This window comes from Rhinatrema bivittatum, chromosome 1, assembly GCF_901001135.1.
Source record: "Rhinatrema bivittatum chromosome 1, aRhiBiv1.1, whole genome shotgun sequence".
Lineage (NCBI taxonomy): Eukaryota > Metazoa > Chordata > Amphibia > Gymnophiona > Rhinatrematidae > Rhinatrema > Rhinatrema bivittatum.
In genome coordinates, this window is record NC_042615.1 from 335,331,711 (window position 1) to 335,355,606 (window position 23,896).

The window sequence follows — 23,896 nt, forward strand, 5'->3', positions numbered from 1 at the left end:
AACTTCATGAGAGTGGCCCAACAGAAAATCCTTTAATTGCACAGGTTCAAAGGAAACATAGTTATTATTTTGGAATCTAACGCAGCATTTGCAGGGGTACTTTAAAACATATTGGGCTTTTAGGCTGAGAACCCTTTCTTTCATAGCAAGAAATTCTTTCCTGCGTTGCTGTGTTATCTTTACTACGTCCGGATATATCCAGACCTGGGCCCCATAAAACAAAGCTAATCTATTTCTGAGAAACATTTTCAATATATAATTACGGTCAGATATAAATGCAAAAGTTACTAACATAGCTTTTCTCTCCTTTATTTCTGACTATTGATAATTCTAACAATTCAGAAATATTCATAGATGGAATGTTCTCTCCTTCAACCTCGCGACCCGGCTGGGGAAGATAATATGCTCTAGTACATACTGGTAACGTTGACTCTGGTATTTTTAGTATCTCCTTCATGTATATTTTAAACAACTCGGCAGGTGATATCATTCTAACCACAGGAAAATTTAATACTCTCAAGTTCAGCATTCTTAGATTGTTTTCAACTCTCTCCATTCTTTTTCCCATTGCCATTTCTGATTTTACGATGTTCTGTTGTAAAGTCTCTCCATTTTAGTTAATCTTTCCTCATGGTTTTGAATCTTGAGATTAAAAGTTCCAATCAAATTATTATTTTCCTTTGTTTGGTTTTTAACTTCAGTTATAGACTGGGCGATTGATTTCAAAGCCATATCTATAACTTTTAAAGCATACCAAACTTTCCCGGGTGTTATATCCTCGGGCTGCCCAAGATTGACACTCACTGCCATGGACTCCGGTCGTGCCTCTCACTGTTCCCTTACAGTTGTTGAATGCAGTATGTTACCTGTGATGATATTCGCGGCTTGGGTCAGGGTTTCTCCTCCTAAGGGGCCCAGTTCCAGTGCACGACGAATTTCTCCAGCTCGCGAGGTAACCATCCCATCCTCTCGCGTCTCGGGAGACACCTGCACGGCCTCCAATAGCTCCAGCTGTAATCCGCTTTAGATTGGCTCAACCGGAGATGATTCAATCTGCACTGGATGCATCGGCCTGATCGACTCGCCTGGGCTCAGAGTAATATCCAGGGGCAGGGGGGGGGGACTGCGTTCGCTCCTCCCGTGTCCCCCCAGCGACCAGCCCCTTTGGCAAACCGGTTGCTCCCGCCAGGAAGCCCTCTATGCGTGGCTGGAAAGGGTCAACAACCGGAGAGCCAGACATTGCTCCCCGAATTTTCCCCTTTCATTTAGTATGGGGCATTTTGTTATAGGAAAATTTAACAAGTAAAATGCCACACCAGGAGCTCGCTTCCAACCCTTCCTATCTGGCTGCCATCTTGTCCCCAGAATACTAGTTTTAAACACAGTAAAACATTACTGGTAAATTTTTAAAGGCTGGTGCGCACAAATCCCGGGAGCTGTGTGCGTGGCCGGGCCGTGTGCGCGCACCGAGCATTTTCAGAGCAGTTGCATTGTACAAATCAACTCCTCTTGTTAGTATCTGTCATTGATTCAAATGATAGAAATTCAACAGTCATATCAAATTTACAGATAATTCCTCTGACTGTGTATGTAAAACCACCCTTCCAAACCCACCCTGAGTTGAAAGTGTCCCCTCTTAAAAGTGGTATATATAGACCCTCATTCCTCCCACTTGCAGACTGAATGTAAAATTTGCATACTAATGCATGTTGCGATATTTATCGCATGCATTAGGGCCCTAACACATTTTGATGGATGACCTGGATAGTTTCCAGAATAGGAAAAAAAAATATGTATATATGTGTATGTATATATATGTGTGTGTGTGTGTGTGTGTATGTATATATTTAGGAACCTTCATTTCCAGTTTTACATAGTAAGGGCAAAGGGCCGTCGGCTGCCAGTAATCAAAATGGCGCCGACGGCCCTTTGCCCTTACTATGTCAGTGGCGCCGACCAATAGCAGCGGTAGTCCCTGTGACATAGTATGGGCAAAGGGCCATCGGCGCCATTTTGATTACTGGCAGCCAATGGCCCTTTGCCCTTACTATGTCACAGGGACTACCGCTGCTATTGGTCGGCCTCAGTGACATAGTAAGGGCAAAGGGCCGTTGGTGCCATTTTGATTACTGGCAGCCGATGGCCGAAGCCCAGCAGATAGAGAGAACATTTTTTTTTTTAGTGCCCGGGGGGGGGCACTCTTTGCTTACATTAAAAAGAATTTACATCAAGAGTTCGTGATAGCAGCAACCGTGCCAACTACAACATCAGCTGCTGCTGTCCTATGGTTTCCTATCCTGGCGTGAATCTGCCTCCTTCTGCGATGTCGTGTGGGGGAGACACTTTAATCGACCACACTGTCGAGGGAAAGATGCTTGTAGCCAGATCTTGCAGCCTGCTTCTGAGTCTTCATGGGTGAGCTTGACTGCTGGCTTGCTAATGCCACAGTGATGTGGTTGTTCCCTATGTTAGTGTGCCTCTGCCATCTCCCTACTATGTCATAAGGGGGCGATTCTTTAGCTAACCCCACTGCAGAGTGGATTGCTCCTGTAGAGGCAAGCCTGTTGCCCATTAGGGGGCTCCTTTGGGAGTGATAGGAGTCTAGTATAATTTGGGGATAGTGATTGGGTTGAGTGTATTGGGATATGGTTGTTTGGTATTAAATGGATATTTTGTTAGCTGATTTATGGCTTAGCCTTCCTAGGGAGGGTAGTTTTGCTTTAGATTGTTTCCAGTTTGATATATTGATGTATTTGTTATGTATTAACTATTTAAATGTATTTTATTGATTATTAGTTTCTTGATGTTTTAGGTGAGGGGTCCCCCAGCCTTTTTGAATGTGCAGACCGCTTTTCAGTCACTAACAATTTTGGAGATCCCCACCACTCTCACCTAAGTCCCCTCCCCCCCCCCCCCCCCCCCCCCCCAAGCCCATCCCCACCACTCATTAACTGCACCTTCTTTGACTTTCTTTTGGGCCTGTGCAGGTTCCCCCTAATCTCCAGGCCTGGATCTGCCATTCCTCTGCTGATCTTGAGGCCATCACTGCCCTGCTGCTGTTCCAGCCTCCACTGGTCTGCCACAGCCCCAAGCCTCACAGGTTTATCAGTGCCTTGCTAATCTCCCAGCCCATGCGGACTGTAGTCTCCCAGCCTTCCTGAGATGGTGCTGATTCTCCAGGAGAGGAAAGAAGCTACTTAAAAATACTTCTTTCCTGCTGTTAGGATTCGTGGGCCCTTGGCCCGAGGTGAGAGAAGGTATCGCCCACGGGGAGGAGCCCCACTGAGCCTCACCATCGGGAGATCAGGTCTGCAGCAATAGGAGACACAGCCAGAGAGTACAGAGAGAGCAGGAGACTGGGGTGTGGATACGATTGCCAGAATAGGTCCTCTTAGTGTTGAAGTGCTGAGCAGGCCCTGAGGAGCGGGGAATTTAGGCAGGGTATGGAGGAGTGCTGAGAGAGTGACCCCCAGGGGGTGGTGCCACAGAAAGAGTCAGCACGGGAGGAATGACGTTGGCTTATCCGAGGAGCGGGGAAGCCCAGGGGTCTCTGGCAGTGGGAGAGAACACTTCCCCGAGGAGCGGGGGAGGGCAGTAAAGTCTCTGAGATAAAGCAGGATGCTACCCCAAGGAGTGGGGAGCGAGGTATAGTCACAGGAATACACAAGGCACTGCCCCGAGGAGCGGGGAAGCGTGGCACAGTCACAAGGTACACAATGCGCTACCCTGAGGAGCGGGGGGTGCAACTCAGTCACAAGCGAAGGCAATGGCCCGTGGAGTGGGGTACACCAGTGCTAAGTCTCCACGAAGCAGAGTAGTGAGGCAATGGCCCACAGGGCGGGGTATACCTACATTGGGTCTCCACGAGTAGAGTAGTTCCGGGAGCAACCCTGAGAAGCGGGGGAGCTGGTAACCAGCGTTCGAGGTGCAGGGCCCTCAGAGGAGCGGATAGCCAGAGACAGGAGCAGGGCCCCCAATGAGCGGGTACCCAAGAGTGTCTCACGCCAGGAGAAGCAGGAACCAGTGTCCGTCGAGAGATCAACAGGATTCAGCAAGGAAAGAACTCGTTGCCAAGTCGATTAGAGCCAGGCCCCGATGGTGCTTAAGAGTCCAGGGCTAGTGATGTCATCAAGAGGAGAAGCCCCTGAAGCTCCCACCCTGGCGTTCTTAAAGGAGGAATCCACAACAAATAGGGAGCAGAGTGCTGCACTTCAAACGTACATTAAACAAGAGAGGAAGTGCAGTAATTTTTTAATGAGTCCCAATGACAACTTTGAAGTTGAGGTGTTCTAATCTTTTATTGGCGGCAACTCCATTGCTTCACAGAGACACACTACTTAGACGGGGTCCCCCGACCCGGACCCGTGTTTCGCCACACGCGGCTGCATCGGGAGGGACGTAATTTACAGCGGGATTCTTCAACTCCAGCAATTTGCGCTTATAAGTATTCTGGTTGGGAAACACGGGTCCGGGTCGGGGGACCCAGTCTAAGTATTGTGTCTCTGTGAAGCAATGGAGTTGCCGCCAATAAATGATTAGAACACCTCAACTTCAAGGTTCTTAAAGGAGGGCCATGTAGTGCGCACGCATGCCTAGGAAGGCCCAGGAGCGACATGGCGGTCGGCGGCATCCTCGCCACACTGAGGAGTCCTGGGACGGAGCCATGTGTGTCAGAAGCGGCTAGCCACAGCTGCAAGTCTTCCCAAAGGAGAGAGGGTAGCAGCGCATGAAGTAATAGCGGTCGCAGCCATCTGCGACCAACGGTCATAACACCTGCAGACCAACTGTGATGATCTCACAGACCCCAGGTCTGGATCCACTATATTAGATTAATGATATATTGATGTATGTTTTTTATTATTATTGTACTCTTATTTGTAAACCACTTTGATATGTATTTTAGTACAAGTAAGAGAATCTAGAAATGTAAATTAACATAACAACTTTGGGAAAGTTGGTAAGCCTGGCATTTAGCTTTATGGTTCCATCAAAGGTGGAAGTTGTGGCGTGGCTGGAGATATGTTGTCTGTCTGTGTGTGGCGCACCCTTCCTTGCTTTTGTAAAGTTTGAATTTACATCATCGAGATTTATGGTAACTGAACAAATTAGAATCCTGCTCTGGGTGAGAGTGAGGCTTTTGAAAAGGATCACTTGCCAACATTCATAGCCTCTAACTACCTCCTGAATTGGGGATTTTGTGGGAGGCTCCATTCCCATTTTCTTCCAGCATGGCAAATTTGGTATTTTCCATTCCTTCTCTAGAAGGTTATTTTGTTCTGGAATGGATGGACAGACACAGACTCCTTTAGTACAACTGCTTTTCAACGTTCTAGTGGTTGGAATGCATAAAAAGAGTGTGAGAGCACTAAAGGGAGCATGCCTAAGATATAAAACGAGGGCTAAGAACCCTTTGGATACAATCCACTCTACGCCATGCCGTTAAATTACAGAAACAGAATATGACAGCAGATAAGGACTATTAGGCTCACCCTGTCTGCCCAGTTTCATTTGTGGTGCAATGCCACAGACCCCTGCTGAGCTCTGGTTTACTCTTCCCTTCACAACTAGAGATCTTTGTTTATCTCAGGATTTCTTGAGTTTCATTATTTTTTTTATTTTTTTATTTTTTTTTATCTCCACCACCTTCACTGGGAGGCCATTCCATACATCCACTACCTGTTCCATAAAGAAGCATATATCCTTCACTCAGTTAATAATTTTAAGTGCATTATATTGAACAGTGTCAGTTTATTTTTGTAAAAGAACTCCAAGATACCTGCATCCTTCCATTGAAAGCAAAATTTGACAAAACAGGGACCAATTTAATTTATCCCAGTTAATTTTGTACCCAGAAAAATAAAGAGAAAAATTCAGTAGTGCTTAACAGATATGAAAGGCTGAGAAACACAACAAAATGCATGCATAAAAGTTATTTGAAAGCATTTCCTTGTAGGATACCCTATATCATATATCCTGAGATCGAAAAGCAATACATCAGAGATTTCAGTGCTATAATTAATAACATTGGAGATAATGGTCAGCTTTGGCTTGTGCTTCTTCCCAGGGGAAAAATGAAAGATGTACAATTTTGTGTAAATATAACCGAAGGATTAACATATAAGTATTATTTTGACAAAACCATGGGCCGGATTTTCAAAAGGTTACGCGTGCCGGGCCTATTTTATAAAGGCCCGGCGGCACACGTAAAGCCCCGGCACGCGTGTAAGTCCCGGGGCTTTACAAAAGGGGCAGTCTGGGGGCGGGGTGGGGCCAGAGACCTCCGACAGAGCGGCCATTGCAGCTCTGTCGGAGGATCGCGTGCCGGCAGCCTGCCCGGAGGCAGGCGCAAAAGGTAAGACAAAGGACAGGGAGGGGGGTTAGAGTAGGGCCTGCGCGCGCGCATGTTATAAAATCGGGCGTACATGCGAGCGGGGTAGCACGCGCACATGTAGGCCGCGCGCACTTCTTTTAAAATCTACCCCCATCTCTTCACCAAATTACTGTAGTGCCCTTTCAATTTTTTTTTTCACATCAAGGAGAACTGTCCCATCAAGGCAAAAAACATTATGCCAAAAAAATCTAATTATTAGAGCTCAATCACCCCTTTAAGAAACCCACTTGATCAGAATCAATCAGCATTTACAATGGATAATCTTAAAGCTAGAATTTCTGCATAAACCTTGCAGTTAAAATTTATCAAGGAAATAGGTCTAAAATTTTGACATAATAGTGGGTCTCTTCTAGCTTTTCCTAATAGCACAGTAATGGCCTCTGCAAAAGTGTCCATAACTGTCAAATTTTGATAAAGCTGAGATTAGGGGAGAGGATCTGAAATTCTTACAAAAATGTCTCACAAACCCATCTGCTCAATTTCTTCAACAGATATGATACAATCTTAAGAGCTTCACTAAACAAGGATGGGTAAGATTATTAATAAATTATTTAATTCTGTCTCTTGGGGGTACCTACAGAACAATTTAGTTTGAAATAAAATTTGACAAAGGGCAGAATAATATCCTCATTCTTTAATACTTTATCCTTCGTTTAGCAGCATGAATGTCAGTTGCATTGCAATTTGTTCTAAAGTCATCGGGCAAACATTTCCCACATTTATTATCCTCTGCATAATATTTAGGATCAGCAGTAAAAACAGACTGCCCAGTCCTCTGACTTAAAGTAGAATTATATTGATATTTAAACTGATAAATATTTGATAAAAGTTAACATTAGCTTTCATTTCTTTCTTCTCTAGTTCTTTCATTTCCATTTCAAGATATTTAAGGTGCTTGAGCCTTTTTTTTTTTTATGGGTACTATAATTCATAATTTCACCCCAAATGTATGCATTGTAGGCATCTCAAACTACATGTGAGGCCATATCACCTTGATCATTACAGAAAAATGCTCAGATGATGCCTTATAGACAGCATCAGAAAACTCAGGATCATCCAATAAAGGTACTGCATTAAATCTCCATAAGGACTTGCCACTCAGCCTGGTCCATTTCAAACAAGACCAAAAATTAATATAGCTTCAATATCTACCTATACTATTCTGGAAAAGAATTTGGAGATAACATAATGATATGAAAATAAAATAGCTGTGAGAGTGAGAAATGTGAAAGTCCTCCAGCTGGGTGAGATTGAATAAATAATCATTTATCTACGCGGACGACGTCCAAATTCTTATTCCCTTTACGAAATTTGTACCCAAGTCCCTCAAGACCTGGGACAACTGCCTCACATCGATTAACCACCTCCTCACAAACCTCAATCTCACCCTGAACACGTCCAAAACTGAGCTTATCTCACCCGACCATAACACTACCCCTGCCGATCCTTCCATAACTATCTCCCAACATGTGAGAGACCTAGGCGTCATTTTGGATAGCCAACTGAACCTAAAAAAATTCATCAACACTTCCATGAAGGATTGCTATTACAAACTTCATGTTCTAAAAAAACTAAGACCCCACCTCCATTTCAATGACTTTCGCACGGTCCTTCAAGCCACATTATTCTCGAAAATCGACTATACTCCTAGGCCTCCCCACAACTACCAAACCTCTCCAAATGCTACAAAATGCTGCGGCCAGAATCTTTACTAATACCCGCAGAAAAGACCATATTACGCCTATCCTTAAAGACCTCCCCTGGCTCCCAGTCCACTTCAGAATTCTCCATAAGAGTCTCACAATCATTTATTTTATTTAATGTTTTTATATACAGATATTCGTGGGAACATCATATCAGTTTACATATAACTTGCAACAAAAGTACATTGAACAGGGAGAGGTACAACTGGGGCAGGGAAAGAAGAGCTTAGAACGAGAACAACGTAAGTATTATTTAAAGTAGCGGCAGCAGATGTTTTGCTGGTATAGGGGGGCAGGGGGGAAAATAGGGTGGAACTAGCATTGCAAGTATAAATTACAAGTGGCGGCGGAAGATATTTTGTTGGTATAGGGGGGCAGGAAGAGACATGGCATGAAGAGATCCAGGGCGAAGCACTGGGAGGAGACAATCATACACAAGACACTTCACAACCAGAATGTTCGCTGGCTAAATGACTCCCTACACTACCATACCTCGAATAGACCCACCAGATCCGCTTACAAAGGATCCCTTTACACACCCTCTCCCAAACTTACCCATCACATTTCCACGAGAGAAAGTGCACTATCCATAGCTGGACCTTCAATATGGAACTCTATGTCCCCCGACCTTCGCCAAGAACACTGCACCCAGACTTTAAAAAAAAACAAACTAAAAACTTAGACTATTCAAACAGGCCTTTTACATAATCCCCTCCCTCCACCCCCCTTTGCTCGCCATTCTACATACTCCCTCCTCCACTGAATTATACTTGCCTCAGTACACTTATCCCCCCCCTTAGTCAACCCTTATTCACCTTTCATCCCCCCCTTCCCCTCGCACTTATTTCTTTTAATCACCAATTTATATTTAGGACTTAAGTTTATCTGTAAATACCTTGTTATAATCTTCCAGACCTCGCATTACTTTCTCCCTTATACAACCAAGGTTCCTTGAGCTCCCTGTTACATGTAACTTTTCTTTTCTAATGTTTTTTTTTGCCTGTTCAATGTAAACCGATGTGATATGCAAATGTATGTCAGTACAGAGAAGTTTTAAATAATTTAAAAAAAAAGTTTTGATTTCTCCATAGCAGACTGCTACAAAAAGCCTGCCCTACTTATAATACGTCCAGTTTCTTAACACTGCATGAACATCTGCATGCACAGCACCTATTTCCTACATATTCATTACCTTTTAAGATCTCTGCAGTCAATGTATAAAAGCAAAATCTGCAGGAAAGCAAAGCTATACTACTTATATAATTAGAGCAGATAGAAAAGTGTCTGTTTTGCAGTTTGCTGAGCCTGTTTAATTTCTCATGCTCCAGAAGAAAAATGTGTTCAGGCCCAGAGGATATTTGGCTCAAACCTGCAAAACATCTTCTATATAAACCATTTTGCATACCTCCAACCAGTGCAGATTAGAGGCATCCAGGAATACTATACAGATTTACAATAGTAAATAGTAGGAATACAGTATGCATTAGCCCTATATATAAAAATGTATATACATGAATAGCTTGTAAAACTCATTGTATGTACAAATAGCTTGAAAAAGAACATGATTCCATGAATCTGACTATATTATAGGTTCAGGTATATGAAAGATCTGTACGTTCCAGCATTGCCAGTGCTGCTTTTCATCTTGATGGGAGGAAAATCTGTGATGATAGTGTAAACGAGTACCAGTAACTACCATGGCCACCAGAACAAGGTAATAGGAATGCTGCATCCTGTCATTGTTTTGTAAGCTGTAGATTCTTTATTGAATCCCTAAGACTCAGACATCTTGATTCAAATGGAAGTGTGAAATGTTGAGGCTCTGGACTGACTTATGCTGCCTCGTCATTTTTTCAGATGAGATTTTGACAATCTGTAGAAAGAGAACAATTGTGTTAATATGCAAGATTTTTTTTTAAGATGCACCAAAAAGAGTATTCTTTGCTTTCTTTTTATTCTTTTTTTGGTAATAGCAAGGAACTGGTTTGAGAGCAGGAAAAGGTCCTGATGAAAAATAGTAAATTGAAGTATGCCTTGATGGGTCAGTGGCAAGAAAAGGGTACAGTGTTATTAACTGGAATTACACAGACAGAGCTGGGAATCCTTTCACAAGTCAGCAGGTAGGGTACACCTTGATGCTGATCCTTTTTCCAAAATTGGTGGGGCAGGATCAAGGTTCACTGCTCTGAGTCCTTTATCTCAGATAATGGTAAAAAAAAAAGCAAAACAAAACCCACATTTCATGCAAGTCTAGGTCTGATTTAATTTTTTTTTATTAAAAATATATAACTCGCTCATCAATAGACACTCCGAGGGAGAAATAGAAATGTTAAAATATAATAAATAAACATAAAATAAAAACATATTTAATTACACCAAATCTAAAATTAGGACATAACAGTCAAACTGACATACATAAAACATCAACTATTTGACAATAACTAACACGGCATACGCTAATATAATAGACTCATAATTTTATACAAATAAAATCCTATCCATTGATCTACGCCAAATTAAGCCTAAACACAGCTTCAATAAATCATAATTTGATACTAATCATAGCCAATAATCAATGGCTAGGTCAAAATTGAATTATATAAAAGCTAACATAAAAAAAACATGTTTTCATCCATTTTTTGTAAAACTAAATAGTTCTGAATTTGACTCACTAACAGTGGCTGGTTTCACACATTAGGACTGTCAGAGCTATAAGTACGGTCACAAGCAAATGTAAGTCACGCTGTCTTCAAAGACAGAGTAACTATTAAGACGGCTTGAGATGATGGTATATGTACAAAGACCAAAAACGTTCAGGCCGATGCAATAACCTGTGCATTAAGAGCCTTTGCACTGAAATTCAGCGCACAGTGTTAACGCACAGGTAAAAAAAAATTTAACCTCCCAATGCAGTAAGCTAATGCTATGTTAATGCATCTTTAGTTAAAATATGGTAACACAAGAGTTAACGTGTGGTCGGAGCAAGCCGAACACATATTGTAACTCGAGAGGGGAGGGGCTGAACGGAGAGAGCATAATGTATATCTTTTCTTGTGCTCCTAATTTAAACGCATATCTCTTGTTGTACACCTAACTTAGGAGCATAGCTATCTAGGAGCACAACAGAAGTTATCTGGCCACGGATAGACAAGAAAATAAACATATGGTTGAGCCTCTGCCGCTTGTCGTCCTGAGTACAGGGGGAACCCCAGCAGTGGATCCAGCGATAGAACGTTTACTCCACCTCCGACCAGGAGAAAAGTTTCTAGTGATAATAAAATGTGCGCTTAGCCAGCACATCTTGCTGCATTGGGAGGAAATGCTTAATGCCCTCATTTGCATGGAATTTCCTTGTGAGGACACTGAGTTGAGCACACATTTTTAAATGCACTTTTTGTTTTGGCAGGTATAGCTCCTTCCTGCATCGGGAGTAACGTTTACCCACACAAACCTCTGCGCGGGTGTCCATGTGCGCACGGTTGCTGGTGCGCACACATGGACGCGCCGATCTTATAACGTGCTCGTCGTCGTGCGCACGTTATAAAAATCCACTACCCGGGCACACGTGCACGCACGATTTTATATCAGCGCACATGTGCACGCGAATGCCCTCCCACGCAGAAGCAGGGGGGATTTCAGTAGATGCACGGGGCAATGGGATAGGCCCAAATTCCAGTTCACTCCAGTAAAGGAGCTGACTTCCTACACCACCTACCTAACCTACCCCACTACCCTAGATTTATTTTTGTTTGTTTTTATACTTACCTGTGATCCGGAGCAGCAGCAGGTTACACGAGTCCATTGTTCCCAGCCTGCATTTCAGCAGAACTGTCCCTTAATGGCGCTGTCCAGCCCCACGCAGACCGCACCCCTGGCCCGCCCTTTTTCCTTTAGCCCTTCCTATTCATGTATCAGGAGCTACGCCATGGCTGCAGGCCTTCGAAAATCCGTGCGTTACGCACATGGCCCAGCCTCGCGCATATCTCCCCAATTCGGCGCACCTGGACCTTTGAAAATTCAGCCTAAAATGTGCATTTAAGTGCGGGTAAAACTGCGTTCAGCTGAACACACTTTATTGCATCGGCCTGTTCCTATGAAAATGTGAAAAACAGCTCCTCTGGGATCATTTCAGTGCTCACAGGTCACAGCTCAAGTTAAACAGAAACAGCAAGGCATTCCAAGGCAGTGAAAAGATATTTCAATGAACTCCCATCAGAGCTATTATTATTGGGCTCCTATTTAATATGTTTGGACCAGCAGCTAAGGAAAAATATTCCCAGCAGCAGTTTCAGAGATCTTACGGTGAGGACTGAGAGGTGATGGGGGCAATAGGATCAAGAACAGCGGCTGTGGTGCCAGAAGAGTCGCAGAGACGGAGAGGAAGGATTGGGTATGTGGGAAGCCACTGATTCCAGGATGGAGACTGAATGAAAAAAACATGGAACTGGAACTAAGAGGAACAAGCCAAGTGCTTTGTTCCTGCAGAGTAAACCCACCTTTGCTTCAAAGCACCAGCTATCATTTTCTGTATCCTTATAGCATTTGGATCTAAGCATCTTTTTTTCCCAGACTTTTTTAGTGTAATTCTGAAAAAAAAAACAATCAATGTTTAGAAGTTAGATTCCTTTTAAACTAACCTTAAATATAGTCCTAGAAAGTTCCTACAACTCTTCAGATTTAGTACCATTTTGTAATATATAATGGACTATTAAATAAATAGCAGGACCCATGATGGGATATTTTCCTATTTATAAACATTTGATATGCCACCTTTGCCAATCTGGTCTCAAGACAAATTACAATAAAATTAATGGTTTAAATTCCTGCTACATTTGTGTGTCAGTTTACGATAAGCATAGGGAAACCAGAAGGGAGGCATATTAAGGAGGAGCATAACTGAACCTATTATTGTTTCCTTCTCTTATAGTCTGTAATGTCTTTTTATTTAAAAAAAACTAAAAGTGTTTTGTTTTTTTTACACTTGACCAGTTCATCTCCGTAGTTTCGTATGCTGTCCATGTCCTTATGCATTACCAGCTATTAATCGTTGCCTTTAATGTGAGGATGGGTGAATCAACTGTCCAGATGCATATACTAGTCCAGATTAAAACAGCCTGGCTCGGATTAATGTCCCATTTCCCAAAACCTCTAATCTCGTTCTAGGATTTGCCAACAAGCTCCACATGTTACTGGTCATACTGGTGCGTTCCAGTCACCCTGTGCAAAAGACAATAATTGGTCTAACCAAGTGAGTACGGTGCATGCGCTAGCAGGTGGTAGTGTAACCCTAAGAGAGCCCTGGTGGAGTCTGAACGGCAGCAGCAATTTCATGATATTAGCCCAGAGGACCCAGCTTCCTGGGTAGAGTAGGTTTGAGCGACAGGAAACTTTAATGAGCCTCTAACCCAGGTGGATTCTCCATCCTGGATGTCTCAATACTCTATCCTGAAAGTGTGAATATGGCGGGTCTTTCAGTGCAGCAAAAGAAGGTGGACAACTCAAGAATTGAGCAAGACAGTTAAATTGCTTGGAGGTTAAGAGCCATCTGCAAGGTGTTGCAAGACATTCTCAAGAGCAGTGATAATGGCAGAGTTGTCATTAACTGCTTTTTTTTATCCTATAGCTGTAGTGTGTGTGCATCCTCTGTGACATAAAAGAAGGACAACTGGGGCTCATAAAAAGGATGCATTTCTGTTTGCTTTCACTGTGTGAGTGCATGACCACAGCACAGCGGGGAGAGTCACCCTAACAGAAAGAAGAGCGCCCAAGCTCCAATTCAAGATCTAATAAAACATCATGACCCAGCAGGCAATCACCCTGGCAAGGGCCTACATAAGTCAAAAGGCAGGGGTGGCCAACATGAATATGCATGAGAGAGATTTGCATGCACTGCTTCCATTGCATGGAAATATGCATATTCAATAAGGATATCCAGAAACCCAGAACTGTTTGTGCCTTTTGAGGGCTGGAGTTGAGTTGAGTCAGATCTAGTTTTACCCTATAGGATATTGCAGTGGTTCCCAAACCTGACCTGGAGGACCCCCAGCCAGTCCGGTTTTCAGGATATCAACAAGGAATATGCATGAGAGTGATTTGCAGATATCCTGAAAACCTGACTGGCTGGGGATTCTACAGGACAGGTTTGGGAACCATTAGGATATTGTAACTTCAGTCTGTTTGTTAAGAACAACTAAATTCCGCCATCCATGAACCCTTGGTGGGCAACTAGAGCTGCTATTCAAGATGCTAGTTTCAGTTTGTGTCAGTCCATTGTAATATATTGTAATCCGCTTTGAGACCAGTCTTGGGAAAAAGTGGAAGATCAACTGTCTGGAAATAAAATCAATTTCTCCAAGAAAAGAGGGGACTGTAAATCTGTGCATGTAGTTGGTAAAACCAGGACTGGCTCAGGTAGTCCCTTTAGAAAATGGAGTTTGATGTCAGTCTTAACTGGGTTCCCTTTGCTGTTTACATCATCTAGGCCAGTGATTCCCAGATCTGTCCTGGAAAACCCCCAGCCATTCAGGTTTTCAGGATGTGTGCAATGAATATGTATGAGATAAATCTGCATGCACTGCCTTCAGTGTTCCCTCTAAGGATTGGGTTGCCATCAGCAAAAATGTTTGGTTACATTACCCTGTAAGTTTGATGCAAAAGGCCTATCAATATTATGCTCACAGCAACCCAGTCCTTAAAGGGAACATTGGCTAAGTGCATCCCTTAAAATAATTGCCTAATCCAATGGTTCCCAACCCTGTCCCAGGGACCCCAGCCAGTCGGGTTTTCAGGATATCCACAATGAATATGCATGAGAGAAAATGTGCATGTTATGGAGGCAGTGCATGCAAATTTTCTCTCATGCGTATTCATTGTGGCTATCCTGAAAACCAGACTGGCTGGGAGGTCCCCGGGACAGGGTTGGGAACCACTGGCCTAATCTATACAAGAAGTTACAACAGTAAAATATGAAAATGAAAAAGTGTTTTCTGCAGGAACATTCAAAACCATTTTCTGCACGTAAGTGAAATTAATAAAGAGCAAACTTCTGTTTAAAATAGAAATGAGGAAGAGATGACCATAATGCCATAAAAGCCAGTGCTAAGTACCATCATTTTCACAGCAAGAATTAGTAACACAAGAACTGGACCTTTAAAATACAGAAAGATCCTCAAATACAGAATAGAAAGACCATAAAATAGAAATGTGCTGACAAAAACTGTTCTGGAAACCACAAGCCTGACTGTATTATGCAGTGCAATAAGAGAAAAACAGAAACATCATCATTCCTCGCAAAACATCAAGCAATAAAATCAAGAGATATAAAACATCATTCATAGTATTAAAACCATACTGATAAAAAGAATAAATGTCAAAATAGGTGAAGAACATCCAATAATTTAGAGAACTTGCATAAATTTGTCCTAATATTTCTCAAACACCAATTAAATATTTCAAAACATCCGATGAATAAAACATCCAATAATTTAAAATGTTCTAATATTTCCCCCCCAAAAAACAAAATATTTAAAAAAAACAGAAACATCAAAAAACAAATAATTAAAACCAATAAGGATTAAAAACATCTCCTGCTCTCCATACCTGGGATCTTTTGATGATTGATTTGAATTGGGGAAAGTAGGACCATACAAACTTTATCTTCTCTCTTACACAAACACATATACCAACATATTCATTCTCTTTCTCACTCCCTCTCTTATTTATATATATATATATATATATATATATATATATATATATATATACATACATACATACACACACACACACACACCCATATATATATATATATATACACACACACACACCCATGCTCTCACACACATACACACACATTGTGAGTGTGTGCCTATGAGAGCCTATATGTGACACATGCACACAGGCTCTCATACACACACACACACACACACACATTCTTTCACACAGACACTCACACATACAGTCTCTTTTTCACTTTGAGCCATGGTGGGATGAGCTCCACCACTCCCCTGCTGGTCTACCTGTGTTGAGGGTAAAAGTTGTGAGTGGCCGTGCACATCACAGCTTAGAGGGAACATTGCTTCCATTACATGTAAATCTCTCTCATACATCCTGTATTCATTGCAGACATCCTGAAAACCTGACTGGCTGGGGGTCCTCCAGGTCAGGCTGGTTCTTACATTCAGTGCAAGGCCTAGTCAGATTTGCTAGGACAGAGGTTCCCAAACCTGTCCTGGAGAAGGTTTTCAGGATATCCACAAGAATATGCATGAGATAAATTTGCATGCATTTCCTCCATAGCAAGCAAATTTTGTCTTATGCATATTATTTGTAGTTATCCTGAAAACCCAACTGACTTGGTGACCCCCAGGACAGGTTTGGGAGCCTCTGTGTTGGGTGAGGGGTAGGTAACTTTGGTCTTGGAGCACCATTAACAGGTCTAATTTTCAGGATATCTACAATGAATATGCATGAGGTATATTTGCAAGCATTGCCCCCATTATATACTAAATATGCCTTATGCATATTCATTTTGGATGTTCTGAAAACCAGACCTGCTTGTGGCATTCCAGGACTGGAGATGCCTACCTCTATGCTAGGATTATCAGGTGGGACACAGGCAGATCTCCCACCTTGCCTACCATAATTCCAAGATGCATCCCTATCCCCACCCCCACAAAAAGTGACACAGATTAATTCTGAAACTAACTTTCACTAATCCTGAGGGTGGCACTAATTTACTTATTTGACATCTTATTATGGCTTTATTTGCAACAGTGAGAAACTGCAGTTAGAAATCAGAGGTAAAAGGTTCTATTCATGAATTCAATTCAGTGTACTGCGTGTGGGAAGTGGAAATTAACAATCTAAAGAACGAAATGCTCTCGACTAGTCCATTATCTGTTTGCAAAAATTAACTGTAAAAACCAGAGGAAATGTTTATTTTTTTTGTTGTTCAGTGCGCTCTGGCACATGCTCTTCTTTAACTTTGGGAAGGGAGGTGGCACTTACATGACCTCGACATGTTCGCAGGATGAGCTCTTGGGAAACACTTCGATTTTTTGAATGGATTGGGGTTTAACAGAGTTAGAGCCTTTCCCAGGGCAGAGGCAACGTCGTTTCCCACCGATGGACAGCCCTGAAATGAGAAGGACACGGGACAAAATTGACAAGCGGGCCAGAGAGGAGAAGTCTTTTATTCATTGTTAAGGCAATAAGAAAAGCATGAAAGACTTTGACAGCTCCCTAACCCCCTGCCACCATTGTGTATGTGAGTAATTCAGGGCCCTGTTCTGCTAATGGTCCTCAGAAGCCCAGGTGGGCACTGCAGTGAATCAGATAAAGAATGCAGGCTGAAGCCAACACTCGGGGGGGGGATTTGTTTTTGGCCATAATAATGTGTTGGAGTTCAACATATCACCACCCAAGCTTGCCTCTTCCTCTTTCTCTTTCTCTTCTCTCCACATACCCACTATTGCTCTAGTAGTTCTGTCCGTCTGCCACTCTCTCTTCCCCCCCCCCCCCCCTTCCATCTGGGTTCTCTACCACTGGTCTCTTTTCTCCATCTGTGTTCCTCCTCTTTCCTCATCTCCACATTCCTCTCCTGTTCCCCACCCCTACCCCGGTTCCTCTTCTAGCTTCTCCTCCTGGTTTTCCTCCACCTCTGCTTTCCTCTCCTGCCTTCTTCCTCTTCCTTGGCCCAGCTTCCTCACCTGGTCTTCTGTGTTCTCCCCTGGTTTCTCTCCACCCCTCTCCATTCCAAGTTTGTCTCCCATTCACTGTCCTCCATTCCCTGTTTCCTCTCTTACCCCATTACTTAAGTTTTCTCTCCTCCCCATTCCTTGCCTGCTTCCTTCCTCTCCTGCCAAACAACAGCATAGGTACTGTTTCTGAAGACAGGGCAAAAGCAACTGTCTGTTACATTTGCACCGGAAGGATGAGTTCCTTATCAGCAGGTATAGACTTAAGTTTCAAAAAAAAAAAAAAGGAGTCGAGTGGCACCTTATAGACTCATTTATTAAAGCATGAGCTTTCCAGGACAGAGTCCCCTTCGACAGATTTAAGTAATTTATGAACAAAATACTGATCTGTTACTTTAGAAAAAAAGATTGCACTTGCTTCTTTTGCTTTAATTAATTAATTAAGAAAGTTGCACACCTCTGCCTTAAAAATGTGAAAGCATAAGTCCTAAAATGTCTTTGGACAAGAAGAAAGGAGACCTGGGCACAAGAGCGCAGGCCAAAGGAACAGAACAAGGAAACCAACAGCTGTGTCAGCAATCCAGATAGCACCGCTGCTCACCTTTCTATTCATTAGGAGATCAAAAACAAAAAACACACACACACACTTTAAAAGTGTGAAATACATAATTTATGGTTCGTTTTTCCTAACCTCCTCCCTTGATGCCATGCAGTGAGAAATGTTGCAACGCTCCCTACCCAGCAGGGAGGAAGGGGAGGGGGGAACCCCACAAAGCCCGCAGCTCGACTATGTGGGGGGGCTTTTGAAAAACCCAGGCAGAGCCTGAACGGGTCCGATGCCCGGCTCTGCCTGTTCAGTTTTGAGCGGGTATAAATGCCAGGAATTGCGCTGGAAGGCTTTCTCGCCCCTGCCGCTTTTTCTCCGGTTTTACCGTGCGCATCTGTAATTTAGACTCGTTAATGTTTACTGTGTGCATGAAGGTGCTGGTGTCGTGTTCATTTCAGAGCCTATGATTCCGCCGCTCTCTCTCTCCCCCCTGTCATACACTTGCACTCACCTTGAATCCCTGCAGCGATCAGAAGCAGTGAGCAGAGGAGAAGAGCGCCCCTCCTGTCCATGGCGGTACTGAGGCTTTACTGAGGCTGAAAGTGTCACCCAGAGAAAGTGTCACCCGGCTTTATATTTATGCTGCAGCTCCCTGCACTTCCTTAACCTTATTGGGCAAAACTCTCCTGACCGGGAAAGTCCCAACTAAGCGAGCTAGGGACTTTTGGTTTGTAAACCTGTTCCTATTTCACAGAAATATTCGCGTTTATTTTTTTATTAGAAAAGGAGGAAGAGCTTTCGCTTTCGGTGGAAGAGAGACATTGATTATCCCAGATTCCTGGCTCGGACTTTAACGGGCCTCGACTGGTGATGATTTTGAAACACAAGCTCCAATTATTCCGTGCATAAAGCCAATCTGATTAATAAAAGGCTGCTACTGCCAAACACAACTGAGCAATATGTAGGTCGAATAAAAAGATCTTATTTAAAAAAAAAAGTAAAGGCTTTACGAAAATATCCTGTAACTTCCCAGGGAAAATGGTGCATATCAGCCATATCCTGCACAGTGCAATAGCACATTCAGACTGGTGCTGTCCTGAGATTTTTTTCATGTTTGGACAAATAGAACAGTCAATATGATTTATCTAAAGGCAAATACAAAGCCAGATAATGAATGGCCAACAATATAAAATGGTGAAAGGAAACACTTGAACAGCTTTAGAGATAACAGTAGAAGGAAGGTCAGGTCAATGTCCCAAACTGCTCTTGCTGGTGGAGATGGATGGATGTTCCCAGCAACTGGAGAAAAGGATTTTCAAGCCAATTTATTTGTAAACACCTTTAAAAACAAAAAAATGTAAAATTGTATCCAACTTGCACATAAGTGGACAACAGAGCTGCCCTGTTAGGAAGCATGATAATTGACCTTTAAAAACAGTGACATGTTTCTAGGGAGGACAAGGGACAGCTTCAGCACACACTGATAAGAAGGGCAGGACTTGTTTAGTAACAATGCACACAAATTGTCATCTCACAGCGTGCCCTCCTGTATGAATAGAAGTATATGGATTATTCACATGCAACTCAGTGTTGTCCATTTTACCCAGTGCAACAAGCATGTCATCAAACAATATATGGGGGATTAAATATTCCCTCCAATCCAGAGATTCTCAACCCAGTCCTTGGGCCACACCTAGCCAATCGGGTTTTCAGGATATTCATGATGAATATGCATGAGAGATTTGCATACAATGGAGTGTGTTTGGCACCCATTGGCAGAGTCAGGGGGGAGAGGGAAGGGGAAAGATTCCCTCTCGTCCCTTGGAGACTGATGAGCTTTTGGGTCTCCCACAGAAATCAGGGGTGGAGGACCAGAAATCCACTGTGCCACTCTTTTAAAGGGGCACTGACATGAGTCGAAAGCAAACAGGAGCAGGCTCCTCTTTGCTGGGATGTTTGGCATCTTCAGCATTTGGCACCCTAGGCAGTTGTCTGTTGCCCAGGGTCCAGATTAAAGAGAGGCAAAGAGGATGGCTGCTCCAGGTGTCAAACCCAAGAGGGCATCATCAGCGGGGCTGCTTTCATCTATGCTGGGCATGGCTCTGCCATGATGACACTATTGGCCGGTGCCCCAGATCTTAGGAGCAGAGAGCAGCCCTCTGCTTCCTGCTCCCAGGTAGCATTGCAAAGGGAAGGACGGGAATGAGTGAGGCTAGAGCAGACAGAGCATAGTGCAAAGCAAAGAAGAGCCCTCTGCTCTCTAATCCAGCCCCTCCCCCCCCCCCCCCCCCTCCTGTCTGCAAGTAACAGGAATGGGTGAAGCTAGAGTAGATAGCAAAACAAAGAAGAAGTAAGTTTTTGCCTGCATATTTCTGTTTTTAACTTGTGATCCTTTATTCTGTATTTGCAGGGCCAGACTGAGACATGTTGGCGCCCCAGGGCAGGCTAATAATTTGGCACCCCCCCCCAAAAACAAACACTCCAAACAGGATACCATTACTTCTTTCTTTAAATTCAAAATACTACTAAAAAAAAAAAAATATTTCAAAACAGCTGACAAAGAGAACATCCAATCATTGAAAACTCATTTACAAATTTTTAAAAAATTTCCCAAATACCAATAATAATATTTCAAAACAGCATGCATCAAATAACGCCCAATAATTAAAACTAATAAGGCTTTATAAAAAATTCCCCTGTCCTCTATACCTGAGAACACGTCTCGGGGTCACTGACTCATGCACTCTCTTTCAGGCTCACATACATGCTCAGTCACACAGACATATGCTCTCTCACATACACACATACACACATGCTCACAGCTCAACAACACAATACACACTTGTACTAGAAGGTACAGATTGAAAAAAAAACACAAGTTGGACTGCTACAGATCCTGACACAGAAACTACACGCTCACAGAACATCTCAGTCCCACATGCAAAACTCAAACAGACCCTCACCAAATACAGAATAATTGACCTCAAATTAGAAAGAGAAACATGGAGACAAAAACTGAACTAGAAACCCCCAAAACCCAGACTCTGCCAGATAAATAAAAACAATTGCATTTTTTCTGTATTGTTAAAAAAAACATAGAAATATTCAGAGGCACATTTCCCAAAAATGACACAGTGAAAATCAAATGCTTCCCACTTTCCATCTCAGAGAAACAGAAGCAATAGCAGTCTCCCTCTCCTACCCTCTCCCCTCCCAGTTCCCAGCAGTTCTGATCCCCAGCCCTTTTCCCCTTCCTAATCCCCAGCAGTCTTGCTCCCTGGTGCCCTGCCAGACCTCACAGTCCCAAGCAATCTTGTTCCCCAGTTCTCTCTCTCCTCCCAGACAGAATCGTAAGCAGTGCAATAATGCAAAAACATAAACATCACCATACCTCATAAAGCAAAATCAAGAAATATAAATCATCAATCATAATAGTAAACCATACTAATAAAAAGAATATTTCAAAACAAATGATGAATAGAACATCTAATAAATATTAAGGTTGGAAAACTTTAAATATTTCCCCAAAATGTATTACATATTTCAAAACAGCAGACATATCAAATAGCCAATAATTAACACTAATAAGGAAAAAAAATGTGAATTTCCCATCATCCTGAGATTGTTGTGAATTAGTGGAGGGGAGGTGGGGTGAGGGGCAGGAGAGGAGGGAACACAAACTTTCTCCTTTCTCTCTCGCATTCATTCTACCCTCTCTTCTCACTCCCTTCTGCCACTGTCTCACTCCCCTTCCCCCTCATTCAACTCTCAGTCTCATACTGTTCCCAACATCCCTTGGGAGAGGACTCTAGAAGTCATAGTGAGCGATCCAGGCTTCAAATTCCACAGCCCCAGCTTCCAGAGGTCCCGCACCCTTTTCAGTAGAAGAGGACTAGAAGGCTCATCTGCATACTGCTCCCAGCATCCCCTGGGAGAGGACTCCAGAGGTCCCAGCAAGTGTTCCAGGCTTCAAACTCCACAGTCCCAGCTTCCAGAGGCCCCGCACCCTTTGCAGTAGAAGAGGAAACTCAAATCTCTCAATCCATTGAGAGAAGATCGGTAAGATTAGCTTTGAGAAATCTTATGACTTAAAAAGTTTGGAGAGAGGTGAAATAGTGGGATATATTCTTTAGAATTTGTATGTATCTGAGATATTAAGCAAGCCAGAGAGAGTTATTTCTAGTGTCTGTCTTTCCTTCCCACCCACCCCGTAGCACATCCCTTGATTTCTAGGCAAGGGGCACTTTCTCATTAAACATCAATCAGGGTCTTATCTAAATCAAATTATTGCACCAGTCCTTATTGAAAGTTTAATCATCCCGCTGTAGTTCACTACCAGATTAATTAGTGAGACACTTATAAATTTAAAGGACTCTAATTGTACACATTCCACCTCCCATAGCAACCTAAACTTAACTAGGAACTGAACAGAATTAAGAAGACAGCAGCAGTTTAGCAGCAAGAGAGGGGCTTTCCAGTCTTTTGCATTGAGTGTCCCATGTGTGATTTTTTACTCACCAGTGAGAGATTGTATGTGTGCACCCGGAGCAAAGAGCTCCTGGCTCTCAGAGAACGAGTCTGATCTCTGGAGGCTAGCATACCAGACCTGGAGGAGCAGATTGAGAGGTACATTGATGAGACCTTCAGGGACATAGTAGCCAAGTCCCAAATCCAATCTGACAGCCGCAGTGATGTGTTGGATAAGAATGGTCTCCCGGTTGGAGAGCATCACCCTGGTGTAGCAGGAAGTGATCCTGTAGCAAGGACCTGCTCTCCAGGTGATACCCATCCTCACAGCGAGGATGAATCTCCCAGGGCTACTGCTCAGGAGGAAAGGGTTAGGTTGGCTGTCATAGTTGATGATTCAAATATTAGAAATGTAGATAGCTGGGTGGCTGGTGGATGTGAGGACTGCTTGATAATTTGCCTGCCTGGTGCGAAGGTGGCAGACCTCACGTATCATCTAGATAGGATTTTAGACAGTGCTAGGGAGATGCTGGCTGTCATGGTACATGTGGGCACCAATGACATAGGAAAATGAGGGAGGGAGGTTCTGAAAGCTGATTTTAGGTAGAAAGCTGAAATCCAGACCTCCAGGGTGGCATTCTTTTTCACTCAACGCACTATTAAGCTCTGGAATTTGTAGCCAGAGGATGTGGTTAGGGAAGTTAGTATAGCTGGGTTTAATAAAGTTTTGGATAAATTCCTGGAGGAGAAGTCCTTTAACTTCTATTAATCAATTTTACTTAGGGAATAGCCACTGCTATTAATTGCATCAGTAGCATGGGATCTTCTTAGTATTTGGGTTCTTGCCAGGTTCTTATGGCCTGGATTGGCCACTGTTGGAAACAGGATGCTGGGCTTGATGGACCCTTGGTCTGACCCAGTATGGCACTTTCTTATGTTCTTAGGAGAAAAGAATCACCATGAATCAAAGGTCATTTACATCTATGGGAGACTGTGGAAGAAATGGAGTAACAATAGTATCAATCTGGTATGTGGACAAGAACGTGAGTTCAGAAAGGGAGAAGTACATGGAAAGGTAGGAGATGAATCT

General features: G+C 43.0%; 1 protein-coding gene across 1 annotated transcript; it reads right to left on the reverse strand.

The window, feature by feature from the left end:
* Positions 1-7,010: 7,010 nt before the first annotated feature.
* Positions 7,011-18,958, reverse strand: LOC115090002 (C-X-C motif chemokine 10-like). The gene is made up of 4 exons (XM_029598527.1): positions 18,851-18,958; positions 17,104-17,230; positions 12,591-12,680; positions 7,011-9,967 (listed from the first exon to the last, which is right to left on the reverse strand). Exons 1-4 carry the CDS (start codon positions 18,909-18,911, stop codon positions 9,940-9,942), a joined length of 306 nt encoding a protein of 101 aa, XP_029454387.1. The 5' UTR covers positions 18,912-18,958; the 3' UTR covers positions 7,011-9,939.
* Positions 18,959-23,896: the final 4,938 nt, after the last annotated feature.